The 23,766-nt window shown below is 35.7% G+C and overlaps 2 protein-coding genes across 2 annotated transcripts; one reads left to right on the plus strand and one right to left on the minus strand.

Moving 5' to 3' along the window:
- Position 1: 1 nt before the first annotated feature.
- golt1bb (golgi transport 1Bb) lies at positions 2-5,667 on the minus strand. The gene is made up of 5 exons (XM_073831360.1): positions 5,444-5,667; positions 3,962-4,053; positions 3,698-3,876; positions 741-822; positions 2-646 (listed from the first exon to the last, which is right to left on the minus strand). Exons 1-5 carry the CDS (start codon positions 5,466-5,468, stop codon positions 608-610), a joined length of 417 nt encoding a protein of 138 aa, XP_073687461.1. The 5' UTR covers positions 5,469-5,667; the 3' UTR covers positions 2-607.
- A 180-nt stretch (positions 5,668-5,847) lies between these two features.
- Positions 5,848-15,092, plus strand: slc35b4 (solute carrier family 35 member B4). Its single transcript, XM_073831852.1, has 10 exons — positions 5,848-6,065; positions 6,162-6,275; positions 8,633-8,735; positions 8,817-8,866; positions 8,942-9,023; positions 9,136-9,196; positions 12,041-12,150; positions 12,230-12,305; positions 12,435-12,510; positions 12,637-15,092. The coding sequence occupies exons 1-10, from the start codon at positions 5,989-5,991 to the stop codon at positions 12,881-12,883; spliced, it is 996 nt and encodes a 331-aa protein (XP_073687953.1). The 5' UTR covers positions 5,848-5,988; the 3' UTR covers positions 12,884-15,092.
- Positions 15,093-23,766: the final 8,674 nt, after the last annotated feature.

Here is a 23,766-nt window from a genome sequence, read left to right on the forward strand (position 1 = left end):
ATTAAGGATATAATCCATTTATTAAACAGGATCTTTGTTTGTAAAAATGTACATTTAGTCTCACATCTGAAGTATTTACAAATACTTAAACAAGTCAGTCATGTATTATAACAGCATGTCACGGAGGTCGCTGAATTTTCCTCGTGAGCACGATGAAACAGTCTCCGCTCCACTAGGTGGAGCTCATGTGGAAAAAGTCCAAATTAGATTTTCACAAATAAAAAGAGCGAAACAGAACAGTTGGCACATAAAAGCGCAATAAAAAACAGTAACGACTTCATTCAGAACCCAGTGATTCTTTTCAGTTGTGGTTCATTCAATGGAAGGTCATCATTCGCCAATTTTGTGGTCATTTAGGGCTTCAGTGGTCCCTGTCGCTCCCCCCAGAGGGAGATGTGTGGTCCAGCAAGAAAAGCAGTGCCTGACTTGATTTGGTAATCAGTTTCAGCAAAAAACAAACACTTCTTCACAGGTAAAGTATCAAAAATCTCATCTGTTGTTCAGAAATATCATCCAGCAAGACGCCGGACCAGAAGCACTATTATATGACAAATATAAATATGAGCCACTCATAGAAAACTACAAGAAAATACTAAACCGTTGACCGTTATACCATAGTGTTGCTCTCGCCGACTTTATCCGCCAACTAAAAGAAAAACGGAACAACATTATTGTAGTCATGTGACAGGATTTTAAGTGTCAGCAGTGACAAAAGAGTCAGCAAACTGTGGTTGACTTACCCTACTGATACCAGGAAGGTTCAGTAAAGATCCAAGAATAGGTATGCGCCTAATAAAGCCAACTGCTACTGGGAAAAAGCCCCTGAAAACAGAATGATAACAATTTGTAGTCAAGTAATATTACATTTAGGGGTGGGCGATATGGCAAAAACATATCACGATTTCTTTCAGAAATATCATGATTCTTTGTCTTGTTGGTTTTACTATTTTACAAGTTGTCTGAGCAGTACATCCACAAAAATGTCCCTATTTTAAAACCAAAACCTTACAAGGTAACAAAATATAAAACAAAAAGAATGGCAGAGATTTAGGCCAGATATTATTCTTTGTTATTAAAAATAAGAACAAAGATATATATATATATATAAAAAACAGTGCTTTAATTTTCAGGTACAGTAGGTGTATTTATCTACCCTGGAAATCCAGAGGTCTCGCGAGAGCACAATTTGAATTGTCTCTGCAAGACACTCTGGCATCGAGCAATGATGCAGGTTACTGCAATACGTAAGCAATAGTGGGAACCAATCAAATCGGTGTATCTGATGTAGGCGGGCCAGAGGCGAGCTAAGCTGATGATGACAGCACTGCGACGTCCGAATATAGTAAACTTTGAAAGATTGCTGTCGCTACAGATGAACAAGTTGTTTGAAACGGCTTTGGCCGCTACAATGAACGAGTTAGACTTGGCTTTCCATATAAAAGAGGAACAGAAAACCGAAACCTCAAATCGTTCCTTTGCAAGAAGGACGTTTTTGCTGTTTTGCCGACTGGATACGGCAAGAGTTTAATCTATCAGTTCACGAGTTCACGCTTACATATAATTAGCCGGAGAATAGTAGTGCATGTTTGGCGTGCTGTCCGGTGAAGGGCTCCGAGCTCGGGAGTGGCCCAAACCCAGAGTACGTTACCCTCCAATAGGAGTAGTGAGAACTCGGAGTGATGAGATGGGGTGGTGGAGGTTTACTGATAAACCATCGAGTGAATTGAGGTGAGTCAGCTGTATTTAAACCTATGGCGCTGATTGACTTGTGATGTTTACGCTAAGCATCTGACGCGCTTCTCCCGAACTTTGTTAATGAAACATCATTGAGCTCTGCTGGTAGCTAAGCGTGTATTGTTGTGATTGGTCGTGGCGTTATCCAATTGCGTGCAGTTAGAGTTTAAAATGCATGCTTGGTGCCGCCCCTCGAGTTAGGCAGTTTTCATTGCTCGATCCCAGACCCATAATCTTAATAGATTAGGGTCTGGATTTTTCCAGGCTAGTATTTATCAGTAGCATTCAAGAAATTGAATTAACAATATATTATACACTATATACTGCACTATATACAGTCAAGACCGAAATTATTCATACCCCTGGCAAATTCCAACTTAAAGTTACTTTTATTCAACCAGCAATTTTTTTTTAACCGGAAATGACGCAGGCTTCTCCCAAAAGATAATAAGATGATGTACAAGAGGCATCATTGTGGAAAAAATATTTCTTGGCTTTTATTTACATTTGAACAGAAAGTGGCATGCCCAAAATTATTCATACCCTTTGCAAACTGTTACAGTCTATGGGAAAATCCAAAGTTCTATACCATTCCAAATAGTCCAAGCTGTTCTAAAGCATCCTAATTACCCTGATTCATTGGGAACAGCTGTTTTAATCAACTCAACAGGTGAAAAACACAAGCTCTCTGCTGTTGGTTTGTGGACAGTCAAGGAGCTCACTTTGTCTTAGCCATGCGCATTGGACCTGCGGCTGCGCATTGTGGCTGCTCACAAGTCAGGAAAGAGCTGTAAGACCATATCTAAATGTTTTGAAGTTCCAGTGACTACAGTGCAAAGTATTATTAATTATTAGTGAGAGAGGTAAAAAAAAGAATCCAAGGATCACCACCAAGGCCATCCTGATAAATCTGGGCTCTGCTGGTGGCAACATCTCAAGGCAGACAGTCCAACAGACACTGAACACCGCTAGGTTCCACAGACAAAGACTAAGGAGGACACCACTTCTCCAGATAAGGCACACAGAAGCCCGCTTGGCCTTTGCAAATGCTCATCTGGACAGAGAAGAAGACTTCTGGTCATCTGTTTTATGGTCGAATGAAACAAAAATTTAATTGTTTGTCCACAATGATGTAGCCTTCATTTGGCGTAAAAAAGGAGAAGCCTTCAACCCTAATAACACCATCTCCACTGTCAAACATGGTGGTGGGAACCTAATGTTTTGGGGGCTTTTTTCAGCCGGTGGACCAGGGAACCTAATCACAGTAAACAGCACCATGAAAAAGGAGCAATACATCAAAATTCTCAACAACAACATCAGGCAGTCTGCAGAGAAACTTGGCTTTGGGCACCAGTGGACATTTCAGCACAACAACGACCCAAAACACACAGCAAAAGTGGTGAAGAAATGGTTAGCAGACAAAACATTAACGTTTTGCAGTGGCCCAGCCAGAGTCCTGACTTAAATCCAATTGAGAATCTGTGGAGGGAGCTAAAGATCAGGGTGATGGCAAGGAGACCCTCCAACCTGAAAGAGTTGGAGCTCATCGCTAAAGATGAATAGGCAAAAATACCAGTGGAGACATGCAAAAAGCTGATCAGCAATTATATTAAGCGTTTGATTGCTGTAATAGCCTATAAAGGCTTTTCTATTGATTAACCCAAAACCCAAAAATGACAATTCTCTAATGATTTAATTTTTTTAAAGCATAAAACATGTTGAATATAAAATCAACATGGAAATCCATCCTGACAACTTTAACGCAGTAATATTAGTTATAAGCTTACCATTATTATTTAGGGTAAGGCAAAAACATGACTTAACCAGATATTGTGCTCACTCATTATTTAAATTGTATTAATTTTCAGAAAAAATAAAAACCTTACATAGAGTAGCTTTGCAAAGTAATGCAAAACCACCTTAAACATCTTGCCAGGGTTTATTTAGCAACAAAACAACTCACCGGAAAAGAAGGAAAAATCCATAAACTTCCAGGACGACTCCTACAATCGGCCATCCAATGAGCACCACGAAAACACCTCCCAGAAAGAAACCGGTGGCTTTCATTTTATGTCGCTGGAAGAAGAACCTGAACGTCCGTTCCAGTCCGATAACAAACGAGAGACCTGCGACGAACAAGATCTACGAACACAAAAAGATCTGAGCACTCATGTCATATTTTATCCCATTCAAACAACTGTGTTTCTGGGTTAAAGCACACACTTACATTTCCTATAGCCAAGAGCGCTTTATCAAAGAACAGAATCATTCCGAAGAAGAGGAAAAACACGCCGAAGCCTGTCAACCCCATCCCGATCTCTGTTAAAAACACAACAGCTTTTATTAGTTCTGCATAACAAATAGAGAGAGTGCCATGCAAATAAGTCATATTTAAGATTAAGATGTTTTTAAAGAATTATTTTCTGCTCACCAAGCCTGCATTTATTTGATTCAAAGTAAAGCAAAAACGGTGAAATTGTGAAATAATTTTACTATTTAAAATAACTGCTTTCTTTTTTAATGTATTTTAAAATGTAATTTATTCCTGTGATCAAAGCTGTCACATGATCATTCAGAAATCAATCTAATAAGCTGATTTGCTGTTTAAGAAACATTTAGTATTATTATCAATACTGAATAGTTGAGTATATTTATTTCAGGATAGATCCAAAGATCAGCATTTATCTGAAATAAAAAGCTTTTGTAACATTATACACTATACCATTCAAAAGCTTGAAGTCAGTATAATTTTATTTACTTATTTTTTGGGGGGGAAATTAATACTTTTATTTAGCAGGGACGCTTCAAATTCATCAAAAGTGATGATAAAGACATTTATAATATTACAAAAGATTTCTGTTTCAGATAAAATGCTGTTTTTCTGAACTTTCTTTTTTAGAAACCTAAAAAAAATCTTTTCAGCTGTAACAATGGCCAATTTTTGCTTCTAACATCATAATAAATGTTTTTTGAGCAGCAAATCAGAATGGTTTCTAAAAAAATCATGTGACGCTAAAAAATAAGCTTTAAAATCACAGTAATAAATTCGATTTTAAAATATATTCAAATAGAAAGTTTTAAGTAGTAAAAATATTTCAAAAATTGTATTGTTTTGACTGTACTTTGGATCAAATACAGGCTTGGTGAGCAGAAAACACTTTAAATAAACATTAAAAATCTTACTGTTCAAAAACGTTTGACTAGTAGTGTACTTCAGTGTAAGTAATAATAGTACTAATGTACAGCTTTGCAATTGTTTTAGGCTTTTCTTCTTTCTAATTTGAAAGATTGCTATGTAAGATTAAAAATAAAGATTAAATAGGTCCCAAATGACTACCAGTTACCAGGGTATTTGCATAATACTCCAAATCACAGAGAATACCATGGTAATATATCATAGATAGACAGTTTAGGATGGTACTATTGACATAATCAAATGAGCACCATATTTACATACTATAGTACTGATCCAGGGTACATTACCATAATGTTAGTGGTATTACCACGGTATCTGAGCTCTTCTGATATTAGATTACAGAGTTTTACTACAATAGTGTTTGATTATACTGTTAGAGGCCACGCCATGTCTCCTCATTCATTTCCATTCATCACTTCCACAACATTTTAAGCTTCAATAGCAGTATTTTCAGCATTTCCATCTGAACTAACAACATTAACGCAACGCAGAAACACTGTAAAACTGACTTACTCTGTGAGTCCGTTAACGAGATCATATTTGTGTTGTTTATCAGCTGGTTTACTGACTGATGAATAAAACTGTTCTGTGTGTGTGATCGCCACGACACCGGAAACACGTAGAAATACTTTAAACGTCTAAAATGACGCAGGGACGCGGTGCTAAAAATTCAGATATTTCGATTTATTTTTATTTTATTTTTAAAACCATATTTTATTATTACCAACGTTACTTCTTTTCGCAATCATGCTACTCTCAGGCAAATACTCGCTAAGTTTGTTAGTTTGAATGAACATACTCGCTAAAGGTTGTGTTGCTGGGAAATGTAGTTTTACCTAACATCCAAATATAGTCTGGATTATAGCCAAAGAACTACAAATCCCAGCAGGCGCTGTGCGAAGCAGGAAGGCATGTCTGTAGCCGGGGGACGTGTTCATTGAAGTACTTCTAGTTCACTAGTGCTGGAATATTTACGCATTTATTATTCACTATGCCAACACCCGGATTTAGTGCAAAGCTGAAGTAACTGTGTGCTTGTTGCCGTTTAGCCTTTAACAATGAATACGTTATTTGCGATTGCTTTGGTGTTTGTTGGTTGCTGCAGCAATGTTGTGTTTTTGGAACTTTTGGTTAGGTGAGTAGCATTTCTCCCTCATATATGATTGCTTTTCGTATTTGACTTTGTATTTAATGCATTTAAACTTCGTATACGCTGTCTTTTCTTTAACAGGGATTTCCCAGGATGTGGGAATATTGTCACATTTGCCCAGTTTGCCTTCATTGCACTGGAGGGGTTCATCTTTGAGACAAACTTTGGACGCAAAAAGCCACACATACCTCTCAGGTTAATAATTTATAGCATTTATAACACATAAATGCAATTTAAAATTAGTCATTTGTTTAGGCTTGGCTTGCCAGAACAGATAAGTAAAAAGTCTAAACATCACTGATTATTATAAGTCAATGATTTGCTATATTCCCATCATGTCTTTTTTTTTTTTTTACAAAAACGAAATGCAGAATTATTTATCTTTACGTAAACAGCTTGTTTTTGCTTTTTGAAAGAGGTAAAAGGCAACAATTATTAGTATTGATTATTCCATTATTATAGGCAAGAAGTAAACTCTTTGCTTTGTCACAGTGACAGGTGGTTTGTAAGTCAACACACAGTTCACAGCTAATATCTATGAAGTTTTCAGCGTACATGCTGTGCATAGTTTACATATTTGCATAGAGTATCAGATATGATGATAAGTGGACATGACTTGCTTAATGTAGTGTTGTGATAACATAATGTTTGACATAGTTCAGATGCACAGTGTGTGTTCAGCTATACACTAGTATTTCATTCCAAACATAGTAGTGCAGTTTTGAACCTCAACAAGATGACTAATGTTACAGTCTAGTCTAAATCTAGAATCAAAGGATAAGATGTATCTCTGACATTAATGGTTCAGCTTCAGGACAGACTTTAAGACTTGCGGTTTATGGGCCATTCTACACAATTGGTTTAAAGTCAGAGTTGGAAAAAAAGCATCTTTTTTTTTTTTCTTCATCAGTTTAGTTTATAATCAAATTGTATAATATCAAGCGTTTACCTTTCTAGTAATTGTGCAGTTAATTCTCATATTGTATTTTCAGAAAGTTTTGGAATATTTGTCCTTCTCCGCAAATTTGTCACTACCGAAACACAGTAATATATAATTTAATTAGAAGGATTATATTGACCTGTTAAGATTTTGCTTACATCTACATTGTAAATATATATTTTTGCTATTCTGTTAAAGCAAAATCAGAGGTAAATCAATAACAATTACATTTTTAACAATGTTTAAGTGTGCTTTATGAGATTTGTTGTATTTTGAATCAATTTTTTTTTGTAAAAGGCAAAAAGTTGATCATACTCATTTCAAACTTAAGAATTCATTAGTTTGAATAGACACTGAACCAAAACCAATCTGAACATCTTACATCAATCTTACATTATAAATTTACAACATATTAAAACAGAGAACAGTTACTTGAAATTGTAATTATATTTCAGATTATAACAGTTTTTCTTTCAGTCTGCATGTTATTCAATGCTGTGTTGTGTGTGAATTCTGAGAAAAAATGTCAGAATTGTTAGATTCAAATTTGGAATTCTAAGAAAAAATGCCAGAATTGTGGTATTTAAATTAAGAATTCTGAGAAAAAATGGCAAAACTGTGGGATTCTAATTCAGAATTCTGAGAAAAAATGCCAGAACTCTGGGATTCTAATTCAGAATTCTGAGAAAAAATGCAAGAAATGTGGGATTCAAACTTAAAAAAATTGTCATTTGTGAGATGTAATTTCAGAATTTGGAGAAAAAACTGTTAGAAATGTGGGATTCAAACTTAGAATTCTAAAAAAAAGAGATCATTTGTCAGATGTAAATTCAGAGTTCTGAGAAAAAAATGTCAGAACTGTGGGATTAAAATTCAGAATTCTGAGAAAAAATGCCAGAATTGTTAGATTCAAATTCGGAATTCTGAGAAAAAAATGCCAGAACTGTGGGATTCAAATTCAGAATTCTGAGAAAAACTGTCCGAAATGTGGGATTCAAATTCGGAATTCTAAGAAAAAATGTTAGATGTGAGATTCAAATTTGGAATTCTGAAAAAAAAAGTCATTTGTGAGATGTAAATTCACATACTAAAACACTACTAAAACATACTAAAATGCTCAAATTTGATTTTTTTATTATTTATTTAAAAAATTTTTTTTTTAAAACAGCAATGGAATAAAGTGCAAAAAATATTTCAATATCATTTTCATAAGTTGAAATTTAGGGGTTAGGGTTCAGGACAGCCACCTCCTAATTGCAAGTACCCAATAAATGATGATTTTGTGTATATATATTAAGCTTACTGACATTTTAAATATTATTGTGGGTTTCAATAGATAATAGAAGGATCTTGGTGAACATCTAAAATTTGAATTCTTAAATTCTTTTTAAATGTGTTTTTTGGTTGTGGGTAAAGTAATCAAAAAGTAGTCCGATTGTAATAGATTACATTACTAATTATTAACTTTTGTAATGGAATTTGTAACTGACTTCAATTTGTAAGTTATCTACTCTGTACTGCTCATATATTAGCATTACATTATTTATTTGCAGCATTGTTTTCCTTTCCTGTCTATGAGTATTTCTTGACTTGACGTGTTTCTCCTTTGCAGCAACTATGTGATCATGGTGACCATGTTTTTTACCGTCAGCGTGATCAATAACTACGCCCTGAACTTTAACATCGCCATGCCCCTGCACATGATCTTCAGATCAGTGAGTATCATTCATTTCATTCATTCATTGGTTTGCAAACTGTGCTTTATTGATCTTTGTAACTTTTTATTTCGACCACAGGGATCTTTAATAGCAAACATGATCCTCGGTATCATCATCTTGAAGAAGAGGTAGGCTGAAGATCATGCACACATTCATTACTTAACTTTATTTAGCATTTTATTGAGTCAGGGTATTACTTGCAGATATTCGGCGAGTAAATATCTCTCCATCGTGCTGGTGTCTGTGGGCATTTTCATCTGCACTATTATGTCGGCCAAACAAGTGGTGAGTCACTTCAGCCTGGTTCGCTAAAATACCGTATTAGTAGTTGTTTTGTATTAAAAGACAAGCATTTTAATGATCTATACCTAATATGTCAATATTGATCTTTGTGTAGAATGTTGAGAAAGGGGGCACAGAGGAAGATGGTGTTCATGCCTTCATGCATTGGCTTCTGGGTAATATTCTCACTACACATTCACACTCAGGCAGTGTTTGTTAAAGGGATAGTTCACCCAAAAATGAAAATTTGATGTTTATCTGCTTACCCCCAATGCATCCAAGATGTAGGTGACTTTGTTTCCTCAGAAAAACACAAACGAAGATTTTTAATGAAAACCGGTGCAGTCTGCCAGTCTTATCATGGACGTGGATGGGCACCAAACCTTTAAAAGTAAACAAAAACATGCACAGACAAATCCAAATTACACCCTGCGGCTCGTGATGATACATTGATGTCCTAAGACACGAAACGATCGGTTTTTGCGAGAAACTGAACAGTATTTATATCATTTTTTACCTTTGATACACAGCCACGTCCATCTGTCATGAGCACGAGTTTGGCGTCAGTCACGTCACATGAGCACGCGCTTCTGGCGTAGTATACGCAAACGCCGTAAGGGGAAATCAGTGAAAAGTCCCGGATGAGTTTGCGCAAGCAAACGTAATCTTTTAGCTTTAAATCGGTTTAAACAATCAGGATACGCGCAAGTAATTACCATTTTGAATAGCCGCTATACCCACAATCTCTGTGCACTGTGGAAACAATGAGTGTCGTATTCATGCGACAGATTGCTTCCGGCATTTGCGTATTCTACGATAGAGCGCGTGCACATGTGACGTGACTGATGCCAAACTCGTGCTCAGGAGAGATGGACGTGGCTGTGTATCAAAGGTAAAAAAGGATATAAATACTGTTCAGTTTCTCACAAAAACCGATCGTTTCGTGTCTTAGGACATCAATGTATCGTCACGAGCCGCAGGGTGTAATTTGGATTTGTCTGTGCATGTTTTTGTTTACTTTTAAAGGTTTGGTGCCATCCACGTCCATGATAAGACTGGCAGACTGCACCGGTTTTCGTAAAAAATCTTCGTTTGTGTTTTTCTTGGATGCATTGGGGGTAAGCAGATAAACATCAAATTTTCATTTTTGGGTGAACTATCCCTTTAAAGACTGTTTAGTATTTAATGTAATTAAAAAAATGTTATGTGAAATGGCTTTGGTAACAATAAGCATTTATAATGGTTACATACTGCAATGTTAGTTTGGTTTCACAGTTTGGGGTCAGTGAATTTTATTCAGCAAGTATGCATTAAATTAATTATAATTTTACAAATGAATTCTTTTTTTTAAAATGCTGTTCTTTTGGACTTTACATTCATCAAAGAATCCTAAAAACAAATTGTATTACGGTTTACACTCAAATATGAAACCGCATAATTGTTTTCAACATTGATAATAATCAGAAATGTTTCTTGAGCAGCAAATCAGCATATTAGAATGATTTCTGAAGGATCATGTGACACTGCAGACTGGAGTAATGATGCTGAAAATTCAGCTTTGATGACAGGAATGAATTACAATATTATTAAAACTTTATATTTATATTATACATTTACAACATATTAAAACAGAGAACGGTTACTTGAAATTTTCTTTTTTACATTCTGCATGTGATCCAATGCTGTTGTGTTGTGAATTCTGAGAAAAAAATGTCAATTGTTAGATTCAAATTCAGAATTCTGAGAAAAAAATGTCAGAATCGTGGGATTCAAATTCGGAATTGTGAGAAAAAATGCCAGAACTGTGGGATTCAAATGTATAAATCTGAGAAAAAAATGTCAATTGTGACATTCAAATCTGAGAAAAAAAAAATCTGAGTTGTTAGATTCAAATTTGGAATTCTGGGGGAAAAATGTCAGAAATGTGGGATTCAAATTTGGAATTCTGGGGAAAAAATGTCAGAAATGTGGGATTCAAATTTGGAATTCTGAAGAAAAAAAAAGTCATTTGTGAGATGTAAATTCAGCATTCTGAGAAAAATGCCAGATTTGTGAGATTCAAATTTGGAATTCTGAGGGAAAAAAAATGTCCGAATGGTGAGATTCAAATTTGGAATTCTGAGAAAAAGATGTCAGAATTGGGAGATTTAAATTCAGAATTCTGAGAAAAATTCCAGAATTGTGGGATTCAAATTTGGAATTCTAAGAAAAAATGTCAGAAATTTGGGATTCAAATTCAGAATATTTAAGAAAAAAAAAAGGTAATTTATAAGATGTAAATGCAGCAATCTGGAAAAAAAGGACATAATTGTGAGATTCACATTCGGAATTCTGACGAAAAATTGTCAGAATTGTAAGATTCAAATTCGGAATTCTGAGAAAAAATGTCAAACTGTGAGATTCAAGTTGAGAATTCTGAGAAAAATGTCAGAATTGTGGGATTCAAATTCAGAATTCTGAGAAAAAATTTCAGAACTGTGAGATTTAAATTTGGAATTCTGCGAAAAAATGACAGAATTGTTAGATTCAAATTTGGAATTCTGAGAAAAAATGTCATTTGTAAGATTTTATTTCAGAATTCTGAGAAAAATGCCAGAACTGTGAGATTAACATTCGGAATTCTGAGAAAAAATGTCAGAATTGTGGGATTCAAATTCGGAATTCTGAGAAAAAATGTCAATTGTGAGATTCAAATTAGAATTCTAAGAAAACAATAATTGCAGAATTGTGGGATTCAAATTCAGAATTCTAAGAAAAAAAAGGCATAATTGTCAGATTTAAATTCAGAATTCTGAAAAAAAAAAATTTACTGTATTTTTGATCAAATAAATGCCCCTTTGATGAGCATAAGAGTCTTAAAAATATAAAAAATCGTACCAACCTCATACTTTTGAACAGTAGCGTATTTACTGCTAAAACGGTATCAGTAGTCTGTTAGTATGCAATTCTAAAGACATTTACTGAGTATATGTGCATCATTCTGCATGTTATTCGATGCAATTAATGCTGTTGTTTTTCAGGTATCGCCATGCTGACATTTGCCTTGCTGATGTCTGCAAGAATGGGCATTTTCCAGGAAACTCTGTACAAGAAGTTTGGCAAACACTCCAAAGAGGCTCTGTTTTACAATGTGAGTCCCTAACCGTACATATGATGCTGTATTCAAGTGTGCAATGTGGGAATAAGTGGATTTTTCTGCCTTGTTTCAGCACTGTCTGCCATTACCGGGATTCATCCTGCTGTCAACAGACATCTACAGACACGCCGTGCTCTTCAGCCAGAGCTGTGAGTCTGAGTCAGAAAGTGTTTTTCTAAACCCAAAACATTTGTGTGGTAGTGTATGTGAGCCTTAAAAATGTTACTTTGTTTGGCTTTTTTTGTTTGAAATGACAAACCAATGACTTTCTCTCAAAGCTCCAGTGGAAATCCCTGTGATTGGTCAGTCTGTGCCAGTCATGTGGTTTTACCTACTAATGAACGTCATCACCCAGTATCCTTTCATATTTGTCACATCCAAAATTTCCTTATGGGCTTACATTGAACCAAGCTGTAGAAAGCCATGCTAAGAAATCTGCCTACAGTCATTGTATATTTCATCCTTAGCCAGATTTCTCAGATATGTGTGCATCCGAGGCGTATTCATTCTGACGACGGAGTGCGCTTCACTCACTGTTACACTGGTGGTGACACTTCGCAAATTTTTGAGTCTCATTGTCTCCATCCTGTACTTCCAAAATCCCTTCACAACCTGGCACTGGGTCGGCACAGCCGTGGTGTTCCTGGGAACGCTGCTCTACACGGAAGTGTGGTCCAGCATTCGTGTGGCAGTCAAAGGAGAGAAAGTTGACAAGAAGGCAGAGTAAATTATGGAAGCCTGTTTCTGCCACCGAATTAAAAAAAAAAAGGGTAATTGCAACTTTTTATCTCACAGTTCTGATTTTTTCTCCCAATTCTGAATTTATATCTCACAAGTCTAATTCTATTGTCAGAATTGCAATTGATTTTTCTCAGAATTCTGAGTTTATAGAAATGAGATTCAAATTCAGAATTCTGAGGAAAATGTACGAATTGTGAGATTTAAATTCAGAATTCTGAGAAAAATGTCAGAATTCTGAGAAGAATTTCACAAGTTTGAGATTTTTAATTCAGAATTCTAAGAAAAAATGTCAAATTGTGAGATTCAGAATTCAGAATTCTGAGGAAAAAGTCATAATTGGGAGTTTCAAATTCAAAATTGAGAAGAATTTCAGAATTTTAAGATTTTAAATTCAGAATTCTGAGGCAAAATGCTAGAATTGTTGATTCAAATACAGAATTATGGGACAAAGATTGTTAGATTTAATTTCAGAATTCTGAGTAAAATATCATTATTGTGAGATTCTAACTGAGAATTCTGAGGAAAAGATGTCACAATTGTGAGATTAAAATTTAGAAACTATAAGAAAAAAATTAATTGTGAGATTTTTTAAATTCAGAATTCTCAAAAAGAAATAACAGAATTGTTAATTCAAATTCAGAATTCTAAAAAAAAGTCAGAATTGTGAGATTCAAATTCAGAATTCTGAGAAAAAAATGCCAGAATTGTTAGATTCAAATTCAGAATTCTAAAGAAAAGTCAGGATTGTGAGATTAAAATTAAGAATTCTAATCAAAAAATTCAGAATTCTGAGAAAAAAAAAGTCAGAATTGTCAGATTTAAATTCAGAAACTATAAGAAAAAATTTTAATTGTGAGATTTTAAATTCAGAATTCTGAAAAAAAAGTCAGGATTGTGAGATTAAAGTTTAGAATTCTAATTCAAATTCAGAATTCTGAGAAAAAATGCCAGAATTGTTAATTCAAATTCAGAATTCTAAAAAAAAGTCAGAATTGTGAGATTCAAATTCAGAATTCCGAGAAAAAATGTCAGAATTGTGAGATTCAAATTCAGAATTCTGAGAAAAAATGCCAGAATTGTTAGATTCAAATTCAGAATTCTAAAAAAAAAATTCAGAATTGTGAGATTCAAATTCAGAATTCTAAAAAAAAATTCAGAATTGTGAGATTAAAATTCAGAATTCTGAGAAAAAATGCCAGAATTGTTAGATTCAAATTCAGAATTCTAAAAAAAAATCAGAATTGTGAGATTCAAATTTGGAATTCTGAGGAAAAAAAATCAGAATTTTGAGATTCAATCTTAGAATTCTTATCAGAATTTTGTGATAGAAACTCAGAATTGCAAGAAAATCAGAAAAGTTCAAATTGTGAGATGAAAAAATTGCAGTTACCTTTTCGATTTAAATTTTTTTTTATTCCGTGGTGGAAAGAAACTTCCATAGTACATTATAAAGGAACTGTAATACCTCTTTAGCTTAGTGCGGGTGTGTTTGTTGGTGTGTGTCCCATTACTTTTAATTTCTAAATTATTCACTGTGAATGGATGAGCGCTTGAGGTACATTTGGGCCAATTTTATGAGCTGTTTTTGAGCCAGGTGTGCGTGTACGTTTGTTAGAGCGTTTGTTTGTACGCTTTTACAGTCTGTTTTCAGTATCTAGGTCTGTTTTTGAAGAATTAGACACATTTTGTTTCTGGCACTACCTTTACTACCAGCAAATCGCATAGATCTGCTTCTACACAACTAAAACTAACATAATGGTCAATTTTTGCTAAGTCTGTTAGCAGATTCAGGACTTGAAGATATTTTTTAAAGTTCACTGCAAGTTAGTGGTATTTATTTCTTTTCAATTTTAAAGCACAGCTGGTTTTAGTAAGTCTGTAAGTATGTTGGCCCACTTACCTGTGTCTATAGTCAGGTGAAATAATAAAGTAAGACTACGAAAGATAATGCATTGGCATTATTAACAAGTTGTAATCAATATCATATCTGACATTTTGTAGTTGCCTTCCTCTAGCATTTCAGTTGGGTGAGCATCAGCTAGAGCTAAAGCAATACTGTACAAACCATGACTTCCAGTATTGTAGAAAATATCTACAGATGTTGTTCATGAGGCTAGAATTTGTAATTTGGCATCGATTTGTGTAAGATGTTTTTTATGAGTTAAAACTGAGACCTCATAAACTGACAGAAATCATGTCTTATTTGGTTCTTTCAATCTCATCTGCATTTTGATTTGTGGGCTATTCATTCAAACTTCATAATTTCTAGGATTAATCTATTTCTCTATTAATTTGAACATCTTTAAAATACAATCTTGGCCTGAAGGATTGATAATACCCAAGGTTTTTCTGCAGGTAATGTATTGTTTGGCAAGTAGAATTCATAAACTCACACAGCGCACAAATTCATTATGGTAACCATATTTTCCTCCAAAATAAATGCAGTTATTGTTCATACTGTAAAATCAAAGTAATTTAATGAGATTGTGTTCAAGTTTTCAAATGATTAACATTTTTTATAATAATTAATAATAATCATGTATTAATAATGTATCATATTAGCCACACCCCCAAATATTTAATATAACGAAAAAGCTCATAATGTTCATTTCAAGCTCTTATAAACAGAAATAAAGCATGTATGCTCCTACATATATTAACAAATGACATTTCTTGTTATTTGTGACCATTTATTAGTGGAAAACCATGTTTCCAAAATACAATAATGTAGCTAGTTATTGTTAATATTGTAAAGTTCACAATTTAATGAGACTGATGTTCAAAGAGAGTACGTTTTACATTTTTTTTTTAGTGCAAACATTTTTTTTTTACATTTTCATTAATAATTTATGATAATCATGTATTATTATTGTATCATATTAGCCACACCCCCAAATATTTAATATAACGAAAAAGCTCATAATGTTCATTTCAAGTTCTTCTACGTAAATAAAGCATGTATGCTCCTAGATGTGTTAACAAATGACATTTCTTGGTAATTGTGACCATTCATTAGCTGAAAACCATATTTTCCACCAAAATACAATAATGTAGTTATTGTTAAAACTGTAAAGTATTTAATTATTTAGAGTATTCAAAAAAAGCCTACGTTTTACATATTTTAGAGCAGAAATAGTTTTTTATACATTTTGATTAATTATTCATGATAATCATGTATAATAATTAATATATCATTTTAGCCACACCCCCAAGTATTTACTATAACAAAAAATGTCATGCTCATTTCAAGTTCTTCTAAACGTAAACAAAACGTGTATGCTACTACTGGATATATTATCAAGCTCCCAGATATATTAACAAACAACATTTCTCGCTAATTATAAACCTTTATTAGCTGACAAAAATGAATCGCTGTTTCTCAGGAGGTTTAAATGAACGCGGGGCAGTGGAGTGAAATTCCTCCGGCTGTGAGAGTGGGAAGGGCTCAGCTGAACTCACGCTTTTGGGCTTTAGATGTCGGAGCCTTCATTGAACATCCCAGTCCTTCAGATAAATCCATTTCTGTATTATATAGACAATAATTGTAGCGTTAAACTGTAGAGATATAAACAGTCGCAGTGATGGGGGGCAACGGCAGCTCACGCCACGTTTCCTTCGAGCCAAGTGCCAACCGATGATGAAGAGCGGGTTACATTCGTGAAGGGCATTCGGGTAAGTGTTCTACTTTGATTGCAATAAACTTATAGAAAAGTTGTTACCTTTAAGCAGTTTATCCATGTCGTTATTACAAAACTTGCGGATGCCTGCTTAACAAGGGTAGTTTGTTTTGTTATAATGTAGCCTACTGTTTGCACTGTAGGAGCTTCAGTCATTCGGTATTTGAAATTGTTTAATTAACGTCGTGTGAATATCGTGCAAATTACAAGAAATGCATTGTTTAGAGAGTTTTTATGAGTGAAGAACAAAGTGTCCTGCAGGGCATAGTATAGCTTATTTTAAAAATAGCCCACAGGTCATGCATGTTGACCTACTGCATACTAAACGTACTATATCTAGATGACTGGTAAACTTATAGTCTACTTATATTATACAATATATACTAGTGACTATAGAGCCCCACACCAACCTCATAGTACTAAAACTTACTATGGTACAGCCACAGTACTTGTCTTACCAATAAAACCTGGTTCTACCAGATTTTGTTGGACTTTTGCAATAGTAAAACCATGTTTTGGGGTGTTTCCAATGGTAATACCTTTGGTATTCCCATCTACTTTACCATAGTACTGCATAAACTGCAGTTTGCATCAAACATAAAAGAAAAACAATATCTAATGAAAATTCACACATCCCAGGTCAAATTGCAAATAAAAAAAAAAAAGTTAAAGGAATTAATTTAATTAGAATAATTAATTTTGGACAACAATAATCTGGACAAAAACGTTATTTGAGATTCTGGTGTGATTGTAGGTGATGCGGCTTTTTCATGCAACCTCAGATTCATGTCTTACATATGCGTTGTGATTTTGGCTAAGATATTTCATTCCGCTAAAGAGTTATAGCCATTTTAGTAAAGGCAGCCCTACTCCTTTTAAACATTTTGCCGTTCTTTTGCGACGGAGGGTCAAAACTTTTTTGATAATTATTGATATTCACTCTTCAGAGAATCTTCCTGCACTGGTTTAGTTCGGGCGAAAAACCTAGGACTAAAGTTAGCAAAAGTAAAATTTCGTCCAGAGTGCAAAAGTTGTTTGAGCTTGCAGTAAACAGTTTAGGAGTTATGAGTAGGGGTGAGTAGACGTGTATATGCCACTCTTTTCACATCTCGTATATGCAAATATTGCGTATACCCACTTCTATCCCCTCTGATGCGCATCATGCATTAGCCAAAATCATGACAATCCACCACATCCCAATAAAGATATTTAACCATTCAGCCACGTTAAATGTTTTCTTTATATATGGTTTTCTATGAGAGGAAAATGCTTTTAATATTACTTTCCTAATGCATTAAGGCATGTTAAGTTTTTGTTTATAGGTAAATGCTTAATATAAAACCATATGCATTGCTTTCATATTCTGGAGTCCACTGCTTGCAAACTCCTTTTAGAAAGGCAAAGAAAATCCACATAGTTTTGAGGTAAATGTAATATTACATTTACATTTAGACATTTTGCAGATGCTTTTATCGACTTACAAAAGAGGACCTGGAAGCCATCAGAATCAACAAAAGAAGAAATAACAAGTGCTATGACAAGTCTCATTAAGCTTAACACAGTACATATTTATTATATAGATAGATTTTTTTTTTTGTTAAGAAAACAAGCTGTAAGTAAATTAATAGAGTAAGAGTTTTTTTTTTTTTTTTTTTTTTTTAAATTTTTTTATAAAGACTAGAAATAGAATAGAGGGTGCAAGAGGTTCAAATAAATACAATATAATATAATATTTTAGTCATATCATCATTAGTTATTGTTAATACACAAAGTGTAATTGGTCATTTAAATGTATGTTTTTAAAAGGAAAAAGTATCGGTATTGGTATCAGTATCGGCGATATTGGCCCTGTATTTACTTGGTATCGGATCGATACCAAAATTTGCAGTATCGCCCACCCCTAGTTATGAGCGATTTGGTACTTTTGATCACTGTCGCACCCCCATCAGGCTGATTGGGGTAATCCTTGGTGAAATGGTAGGTGGGGTGAGTACTACCATCCCTCCAAGTTTCAACTCTCTACGATTTATGGTTTAGTCTGCATGATCAGTTTTACATGGTGATTGCTGATCCTTGGCCATTCTGACAATTACAATAGGGTTTCAGTACTACAAGCTTGAACCCCTAATAAAAAACTTAAATAGTATCTAAATGATACTAAGATAATACTATTACCATGTGCAAAACAACATGTTACCTAACATTTGCTCTGATCCCCCCTCTAAATGTATCTGAATGTGTTATCTTTGCATATTGTGAATGTCTAGTGCTTTACTGGTAAACTCCACTCTCACTTATTTCCTTTCATTTTCTCCCTTTTTCTTAAATCTGCTCATGTCTTTCAGTGGATGGAGAGGAAGGTAAGATGCTGTGGATTCAATAACTTGCTCTTTCACATTTTCAGAAGAGATTTGTGATCATTTCTATTTAAGCTATATGTGAGTAAATGCTTAAATAAAAGTTTAATTTAGTTCAGTTTAATTTGCATTAATCTATCACACACACACAAACAGTTTTTAGTGTAGATTTAACATAATTTTGAGCAAAAATGCATGTGCTATTAAACTCTCCTTACTATAGTGTTCATTTAATTTGTATGGAAGATTTACAGGCTGATCTTTTATAATATGTTTTATCTTCCCATCAGGCTCAGAAGCTGGAGGAGATGCAGAAAGATCTGGAAAATCAGGATGCTTTGTTTCGGGAACAGGTCGCCAAGATGCAAGAAAAGGCAAAAATATTCCTTCTTATATAAATCTGGTGTTTGCAAAAGACCACTGAAAAATAGGTCAATTCCAACATAACACCGACTGTTACGCAATAGTCGCGATCGTTAATAGTTACGCCCCCAACATTTGCATCGCCCAATCATCAGTAACATCAGCACATCAGTAAAATAAGGCGAGCACTGAAGGAACATGGTTAGCCTAAGGCCGCGATCACACCGAACGCGTTTTTGCAGTTGGAGGCGCCTCTTTTGAATGGTTTTCTGTTGGCAGTGAGCGTTCTGCGCGCTGTTTATGCCCCCCGGCGCCTCGCGTTTTCGCCGCCTGCTGCGCCTCGCGTTTTTGCAGGAGCGCTGTGAGCGCCTGAAGTAGAAAAAAAATCAACTCTGAGCGGAAAAACGCCCGACATCATTCACGTTCTTTTCCATTGTCCAATCGAATGAATGGAGAGGCGGGCCTTCTGTTGTGGTGACGAAAGTTTACCGTCGCTTAAAAAGTCCGGAGACTGCAAGAATTAGAGGAGAAACCTTTGGTGTCTATCGTGGGTAACCCGGAGCTGTATTATTTAGGGTTTCTGCTAATATGACAGTTTACTTAACAGCAAAAAACTAAGATTTTAGAGCGCTCGTGCTATAATCCTTTGATTTGACTGACAGGACAGCTGTTTTGGTCGTTGCTTAGCAACATTAAAAAAAACGCAGCACACTGCTCTTTTATTAAAGTCACCAAAAAAGGCAGTGCTGTGCGCCTCGCGTTTTTAGAACTAAAATACGCGTTCGGTGTGATCGCGGCCTAATGCTAGCGGTAGCCTGTTACATTGCAGTACATAAGATTTTACTTACCACATAAACGGAGATTTGACTGCGCTGATGATGGTGAATGATTTACAGATCCTGAGCATCACTGACAAGCATCAAAACTTGTGTGGTAAGTACTTGTGTCGCTGCAGTATAACGTTACACAGAGCACATGCGATCACAATAGTGAGAGGAAAATGTTGCAGATTCAAAATGGCAGATTCAACAAACCGCATACTAAAAGTGGCTAGATCTCCGTAATTTATGCTGTGTTCCAGGCAGGTTTTTTAGCTCATAAATCACGACTTCAAATCACGTTCCAGGCAAGTCACCCCAAACTGCCTGAGTGCATTTATTATTATTGCATTATTATTCATTTATTTGCAACGTTATATCTTCCTGAAGGCAATTTTTTCCACTGTGTACCATTTGCATAAACACCGCACCCATAGGTGCTGACATAGTGGTTTCGCGGGCTCTGTCACGTCAGAACTCGGAACTGAGAGTACATCGATCTAGTACGAGTTCACGAGTGGGAAGTCACGGGTTTGACTGCTGTTCCGGTGCACTTTCACGGGTAGAAGGTTGGAAAAACACGAGTAACGGGTTGCCTGGAACGCGGCATAAATATATATTTCCTCCATGTGCCAGCTATTGAGATGAGCAGCTCCGTGAAACAGCCAATCAGAGCAGAGCTCGTCATTAATATTCACAGGCCTTCCAAATAAGGAAATAACAGGATTTTATTCTAGGGTCAATCCTTTCCTATGCCATACACCTTCTATGTAGATATCAGAGAACAATTTAAAATATTGTTTCAGTGCATTCTATGGCACCTTTAAACAATTCTTTATATATTCTTTACTACATTAACCCATAACCTAAAAATCTGTCTGTCTTGTTGGCAAACAAACTGGGCTGTATCCGAAATCGCCCCCTATACCCTCATTCACTATTCCCTACATTAGTCCACTCGTACAGTTCACTTGAAGGAGTGAATAAAAACGAGTGAGTGAATTCGGACACTAAGTGCACCGGAAGGACTGCCGCTTTTGCATTGTATTGCTTGCTGTTTAACAATCATTTAAAACTGACAGTTCGAGTAGTAAGATTAAAGGATTTATCTTGAACTTTGTCAAGGAATTTACGTATAAACCCTAGTTAAAAAAATTAATAATCACTTTACAACGAATTGGTACCTGTGTTTTACGCTGTATTACGCCATGGACAAGCGCGTTGTAAAATTAACAGATGGATGATTCAGCTGCTGGCGCCATCGTCTGGCGAGACGCGGGAATTCAGTCGGCTCGACTCTCACAGTGCATTATGGGTTATCTCTAGCTGTTGAGCGTTCATCGGTTGTACACTCGTTTTTGCGGTGCATTGTGGGATTGAATGAGTGCACTCGGGAACGTCCACTATGGTTTCGAACACCACTTAAAATGGCTGTCCCCTCAAATAGTGCCCTATTTGAGGGAATAGGGGGCGATTTGGGATACAGTAGTGATGTCCGGTTCGCGAACGAATCGTTCTATTTAACCGGATCTTCTTAGTGAACCGGTTGAACCAGTTCACCAAATCGAACTGAATCGTTTGAAACGGTTCGCGGCTCTGGTAAGCACTAATCCACAAATTACTTAAAGGTTTTTACTTTTTAACGTGCCCGACACTCCCTCTGATTCAAAATAAATCAATTTCCCGAGTTATTCAGTTACTCAAACAGTTTTTGAACGGCTGTGAAAAGAGAGCTGATGATGCGCATGAGCAGCTGCCAGAGCGGTTGTCGTTCTCGAGTCATGAATCGGTTGCAGCGGTTGTCGGATCATCAGTACACTGAACGAGAACCGGTTTCTTTCGGATCACCAGTATACTGAACGAGAATCGCTTTCTTTCGGATCACCAGTACACTGAACGAGAGCCGGTTTCTTTCGGACGCGTCCGATTTGAGAATCGATGAGCTGATACTGTGCGCATGCGTGTCATTTTTCAAGGATGAAATGAAGCACGTTAGTCAAGTTGGTCTATTATGTTAAACGTTTTGTTAAAAGTTTACTTAAGGATTCTGTTAGGTTATTGGCTAAAAGGGTTTTTATGATCTTGGTCAGGGAAGTGCCGTGGTACCATAATAAATTAGATGTTTGATTAAAAGAAAACGTGATTTATGAATTAGCTGCACTGTAATAAAAGATTATGATGACATGCAAAAATTGTGTTTGTATTAAATAAACAATGTTTTAATTAAACTATACACAACTATAATTTGAACCATGTTCAAACAAAAATTATTATTAAAAAAATTATTTAACTTTTAAACATGGTGGTATAATGATAAAATTGACGTAATCAAACTACTGCACAAGCAAACCAAGCGGCACGTTTCAGTCACTCTCTGTGTGAGTTCCCGAATCTCATTCTCGACTGAAGAAGCGGTTGCAGCGGTTGTCGGATCATCAGTACACTGAACGAGAACCAGTTTCTTTCGGATCACCAGTACACTGAACGAGAATCGCTTTCTTTCGGATCACCAGTACACTGAACGAGAACCGGTTTCTTTCGGACGCGTCCGATTCGAGAATCGATGAGCTGATACTGTGCGCATGCGTGACTCGTGCAGCTGCCAAACAAATGCTCCTGCTATGACTGACTCCATCTGAACCGAACTAACGTTAGTTCTTTTTTTACCACTTTATCTGTGCTAATGCTATGAGCGTTAACTGAGGACTTGAATGAGGGGATCTGGTGAAACGTATGTTTATAACAAATAAATCTTTATGGATTGTGCATGTGCATAGTAAGCGGATCGTGTTTATGATTAGAATTAATTTATCTTATAATTTATTAAATCAAGACTTGTAAAACGTATATGATTACTGCATGTAACTGTATATGGGTGCGGGCGGGATGATAGTAATTACGTTAATGACGTCATTACGTCATAGCGTAAAAGAACTGGTGAACCGGTTTTTTGAACCGGTTCTTTGAAACGAACTGTCCGAAAGAACCGGTTCGCGGAAAAGAACCGAACTTCCCATCACTAGGATACAGCCCTGGTCTCTGCTTATATAGGCCAAATCCCGCCCCTTTCTGGGCCATACCCTTCACAGGTAAGTATAACATTTAAAACACAAACAAGTAACCCATCTACTTTACATCTGTTAAAATTAATCAATAATAATCATATTTAGCTGTATATATATTGTAATAAACACAATCCATTGACACATAATACATATAACACTTAATTTCCACACTTAAATACACACAGAAACACCTATCGGAACTACACAATGGTTTCGCCAGCTTCCGGTTGCGCTGCGCCGGCGCCACCTGCCGCTAGTTCGTTTGGTTTGGACTGACCACCACGACCACACAGACAAACATCACAGCAGGGTCGAAACGACACGACATGACAAGTGCAATGTAGGTGTATGAAATGTCCGGGAAAAGGATATGGATGGCTGAAATGGCTGAAATGGGAGAATGTTCATGAGCTATCAGGATTGCATGTGCACCCTCTAACGGCAACTCCAGGGAGGAACGGTACGGAGGATGAATGAGGTAAGCAGGCGTGTGTGTGTGTTGCTTTCCCAGCAGTGGCAGCTAATGTGATTTTATCTCTTGTTTGTCCTGAACAGTTAAATTGCCCAATGTTCTTGAAAAAAATCCTTC

This window comes from Garra rufa, chromosome 25 (assembly GCF_049309525.1).
Source record: "Garra rufa chromosome 25, GarRuf1.0, whole genome shotgun sequence".
Taxonomy (NCBI): domain Eukaryota; kingdom Metazoa; phylum Chordata; class Actinopteri; order Cypriniformes; family Cyprinidae; genus Garra; species Garra rufa.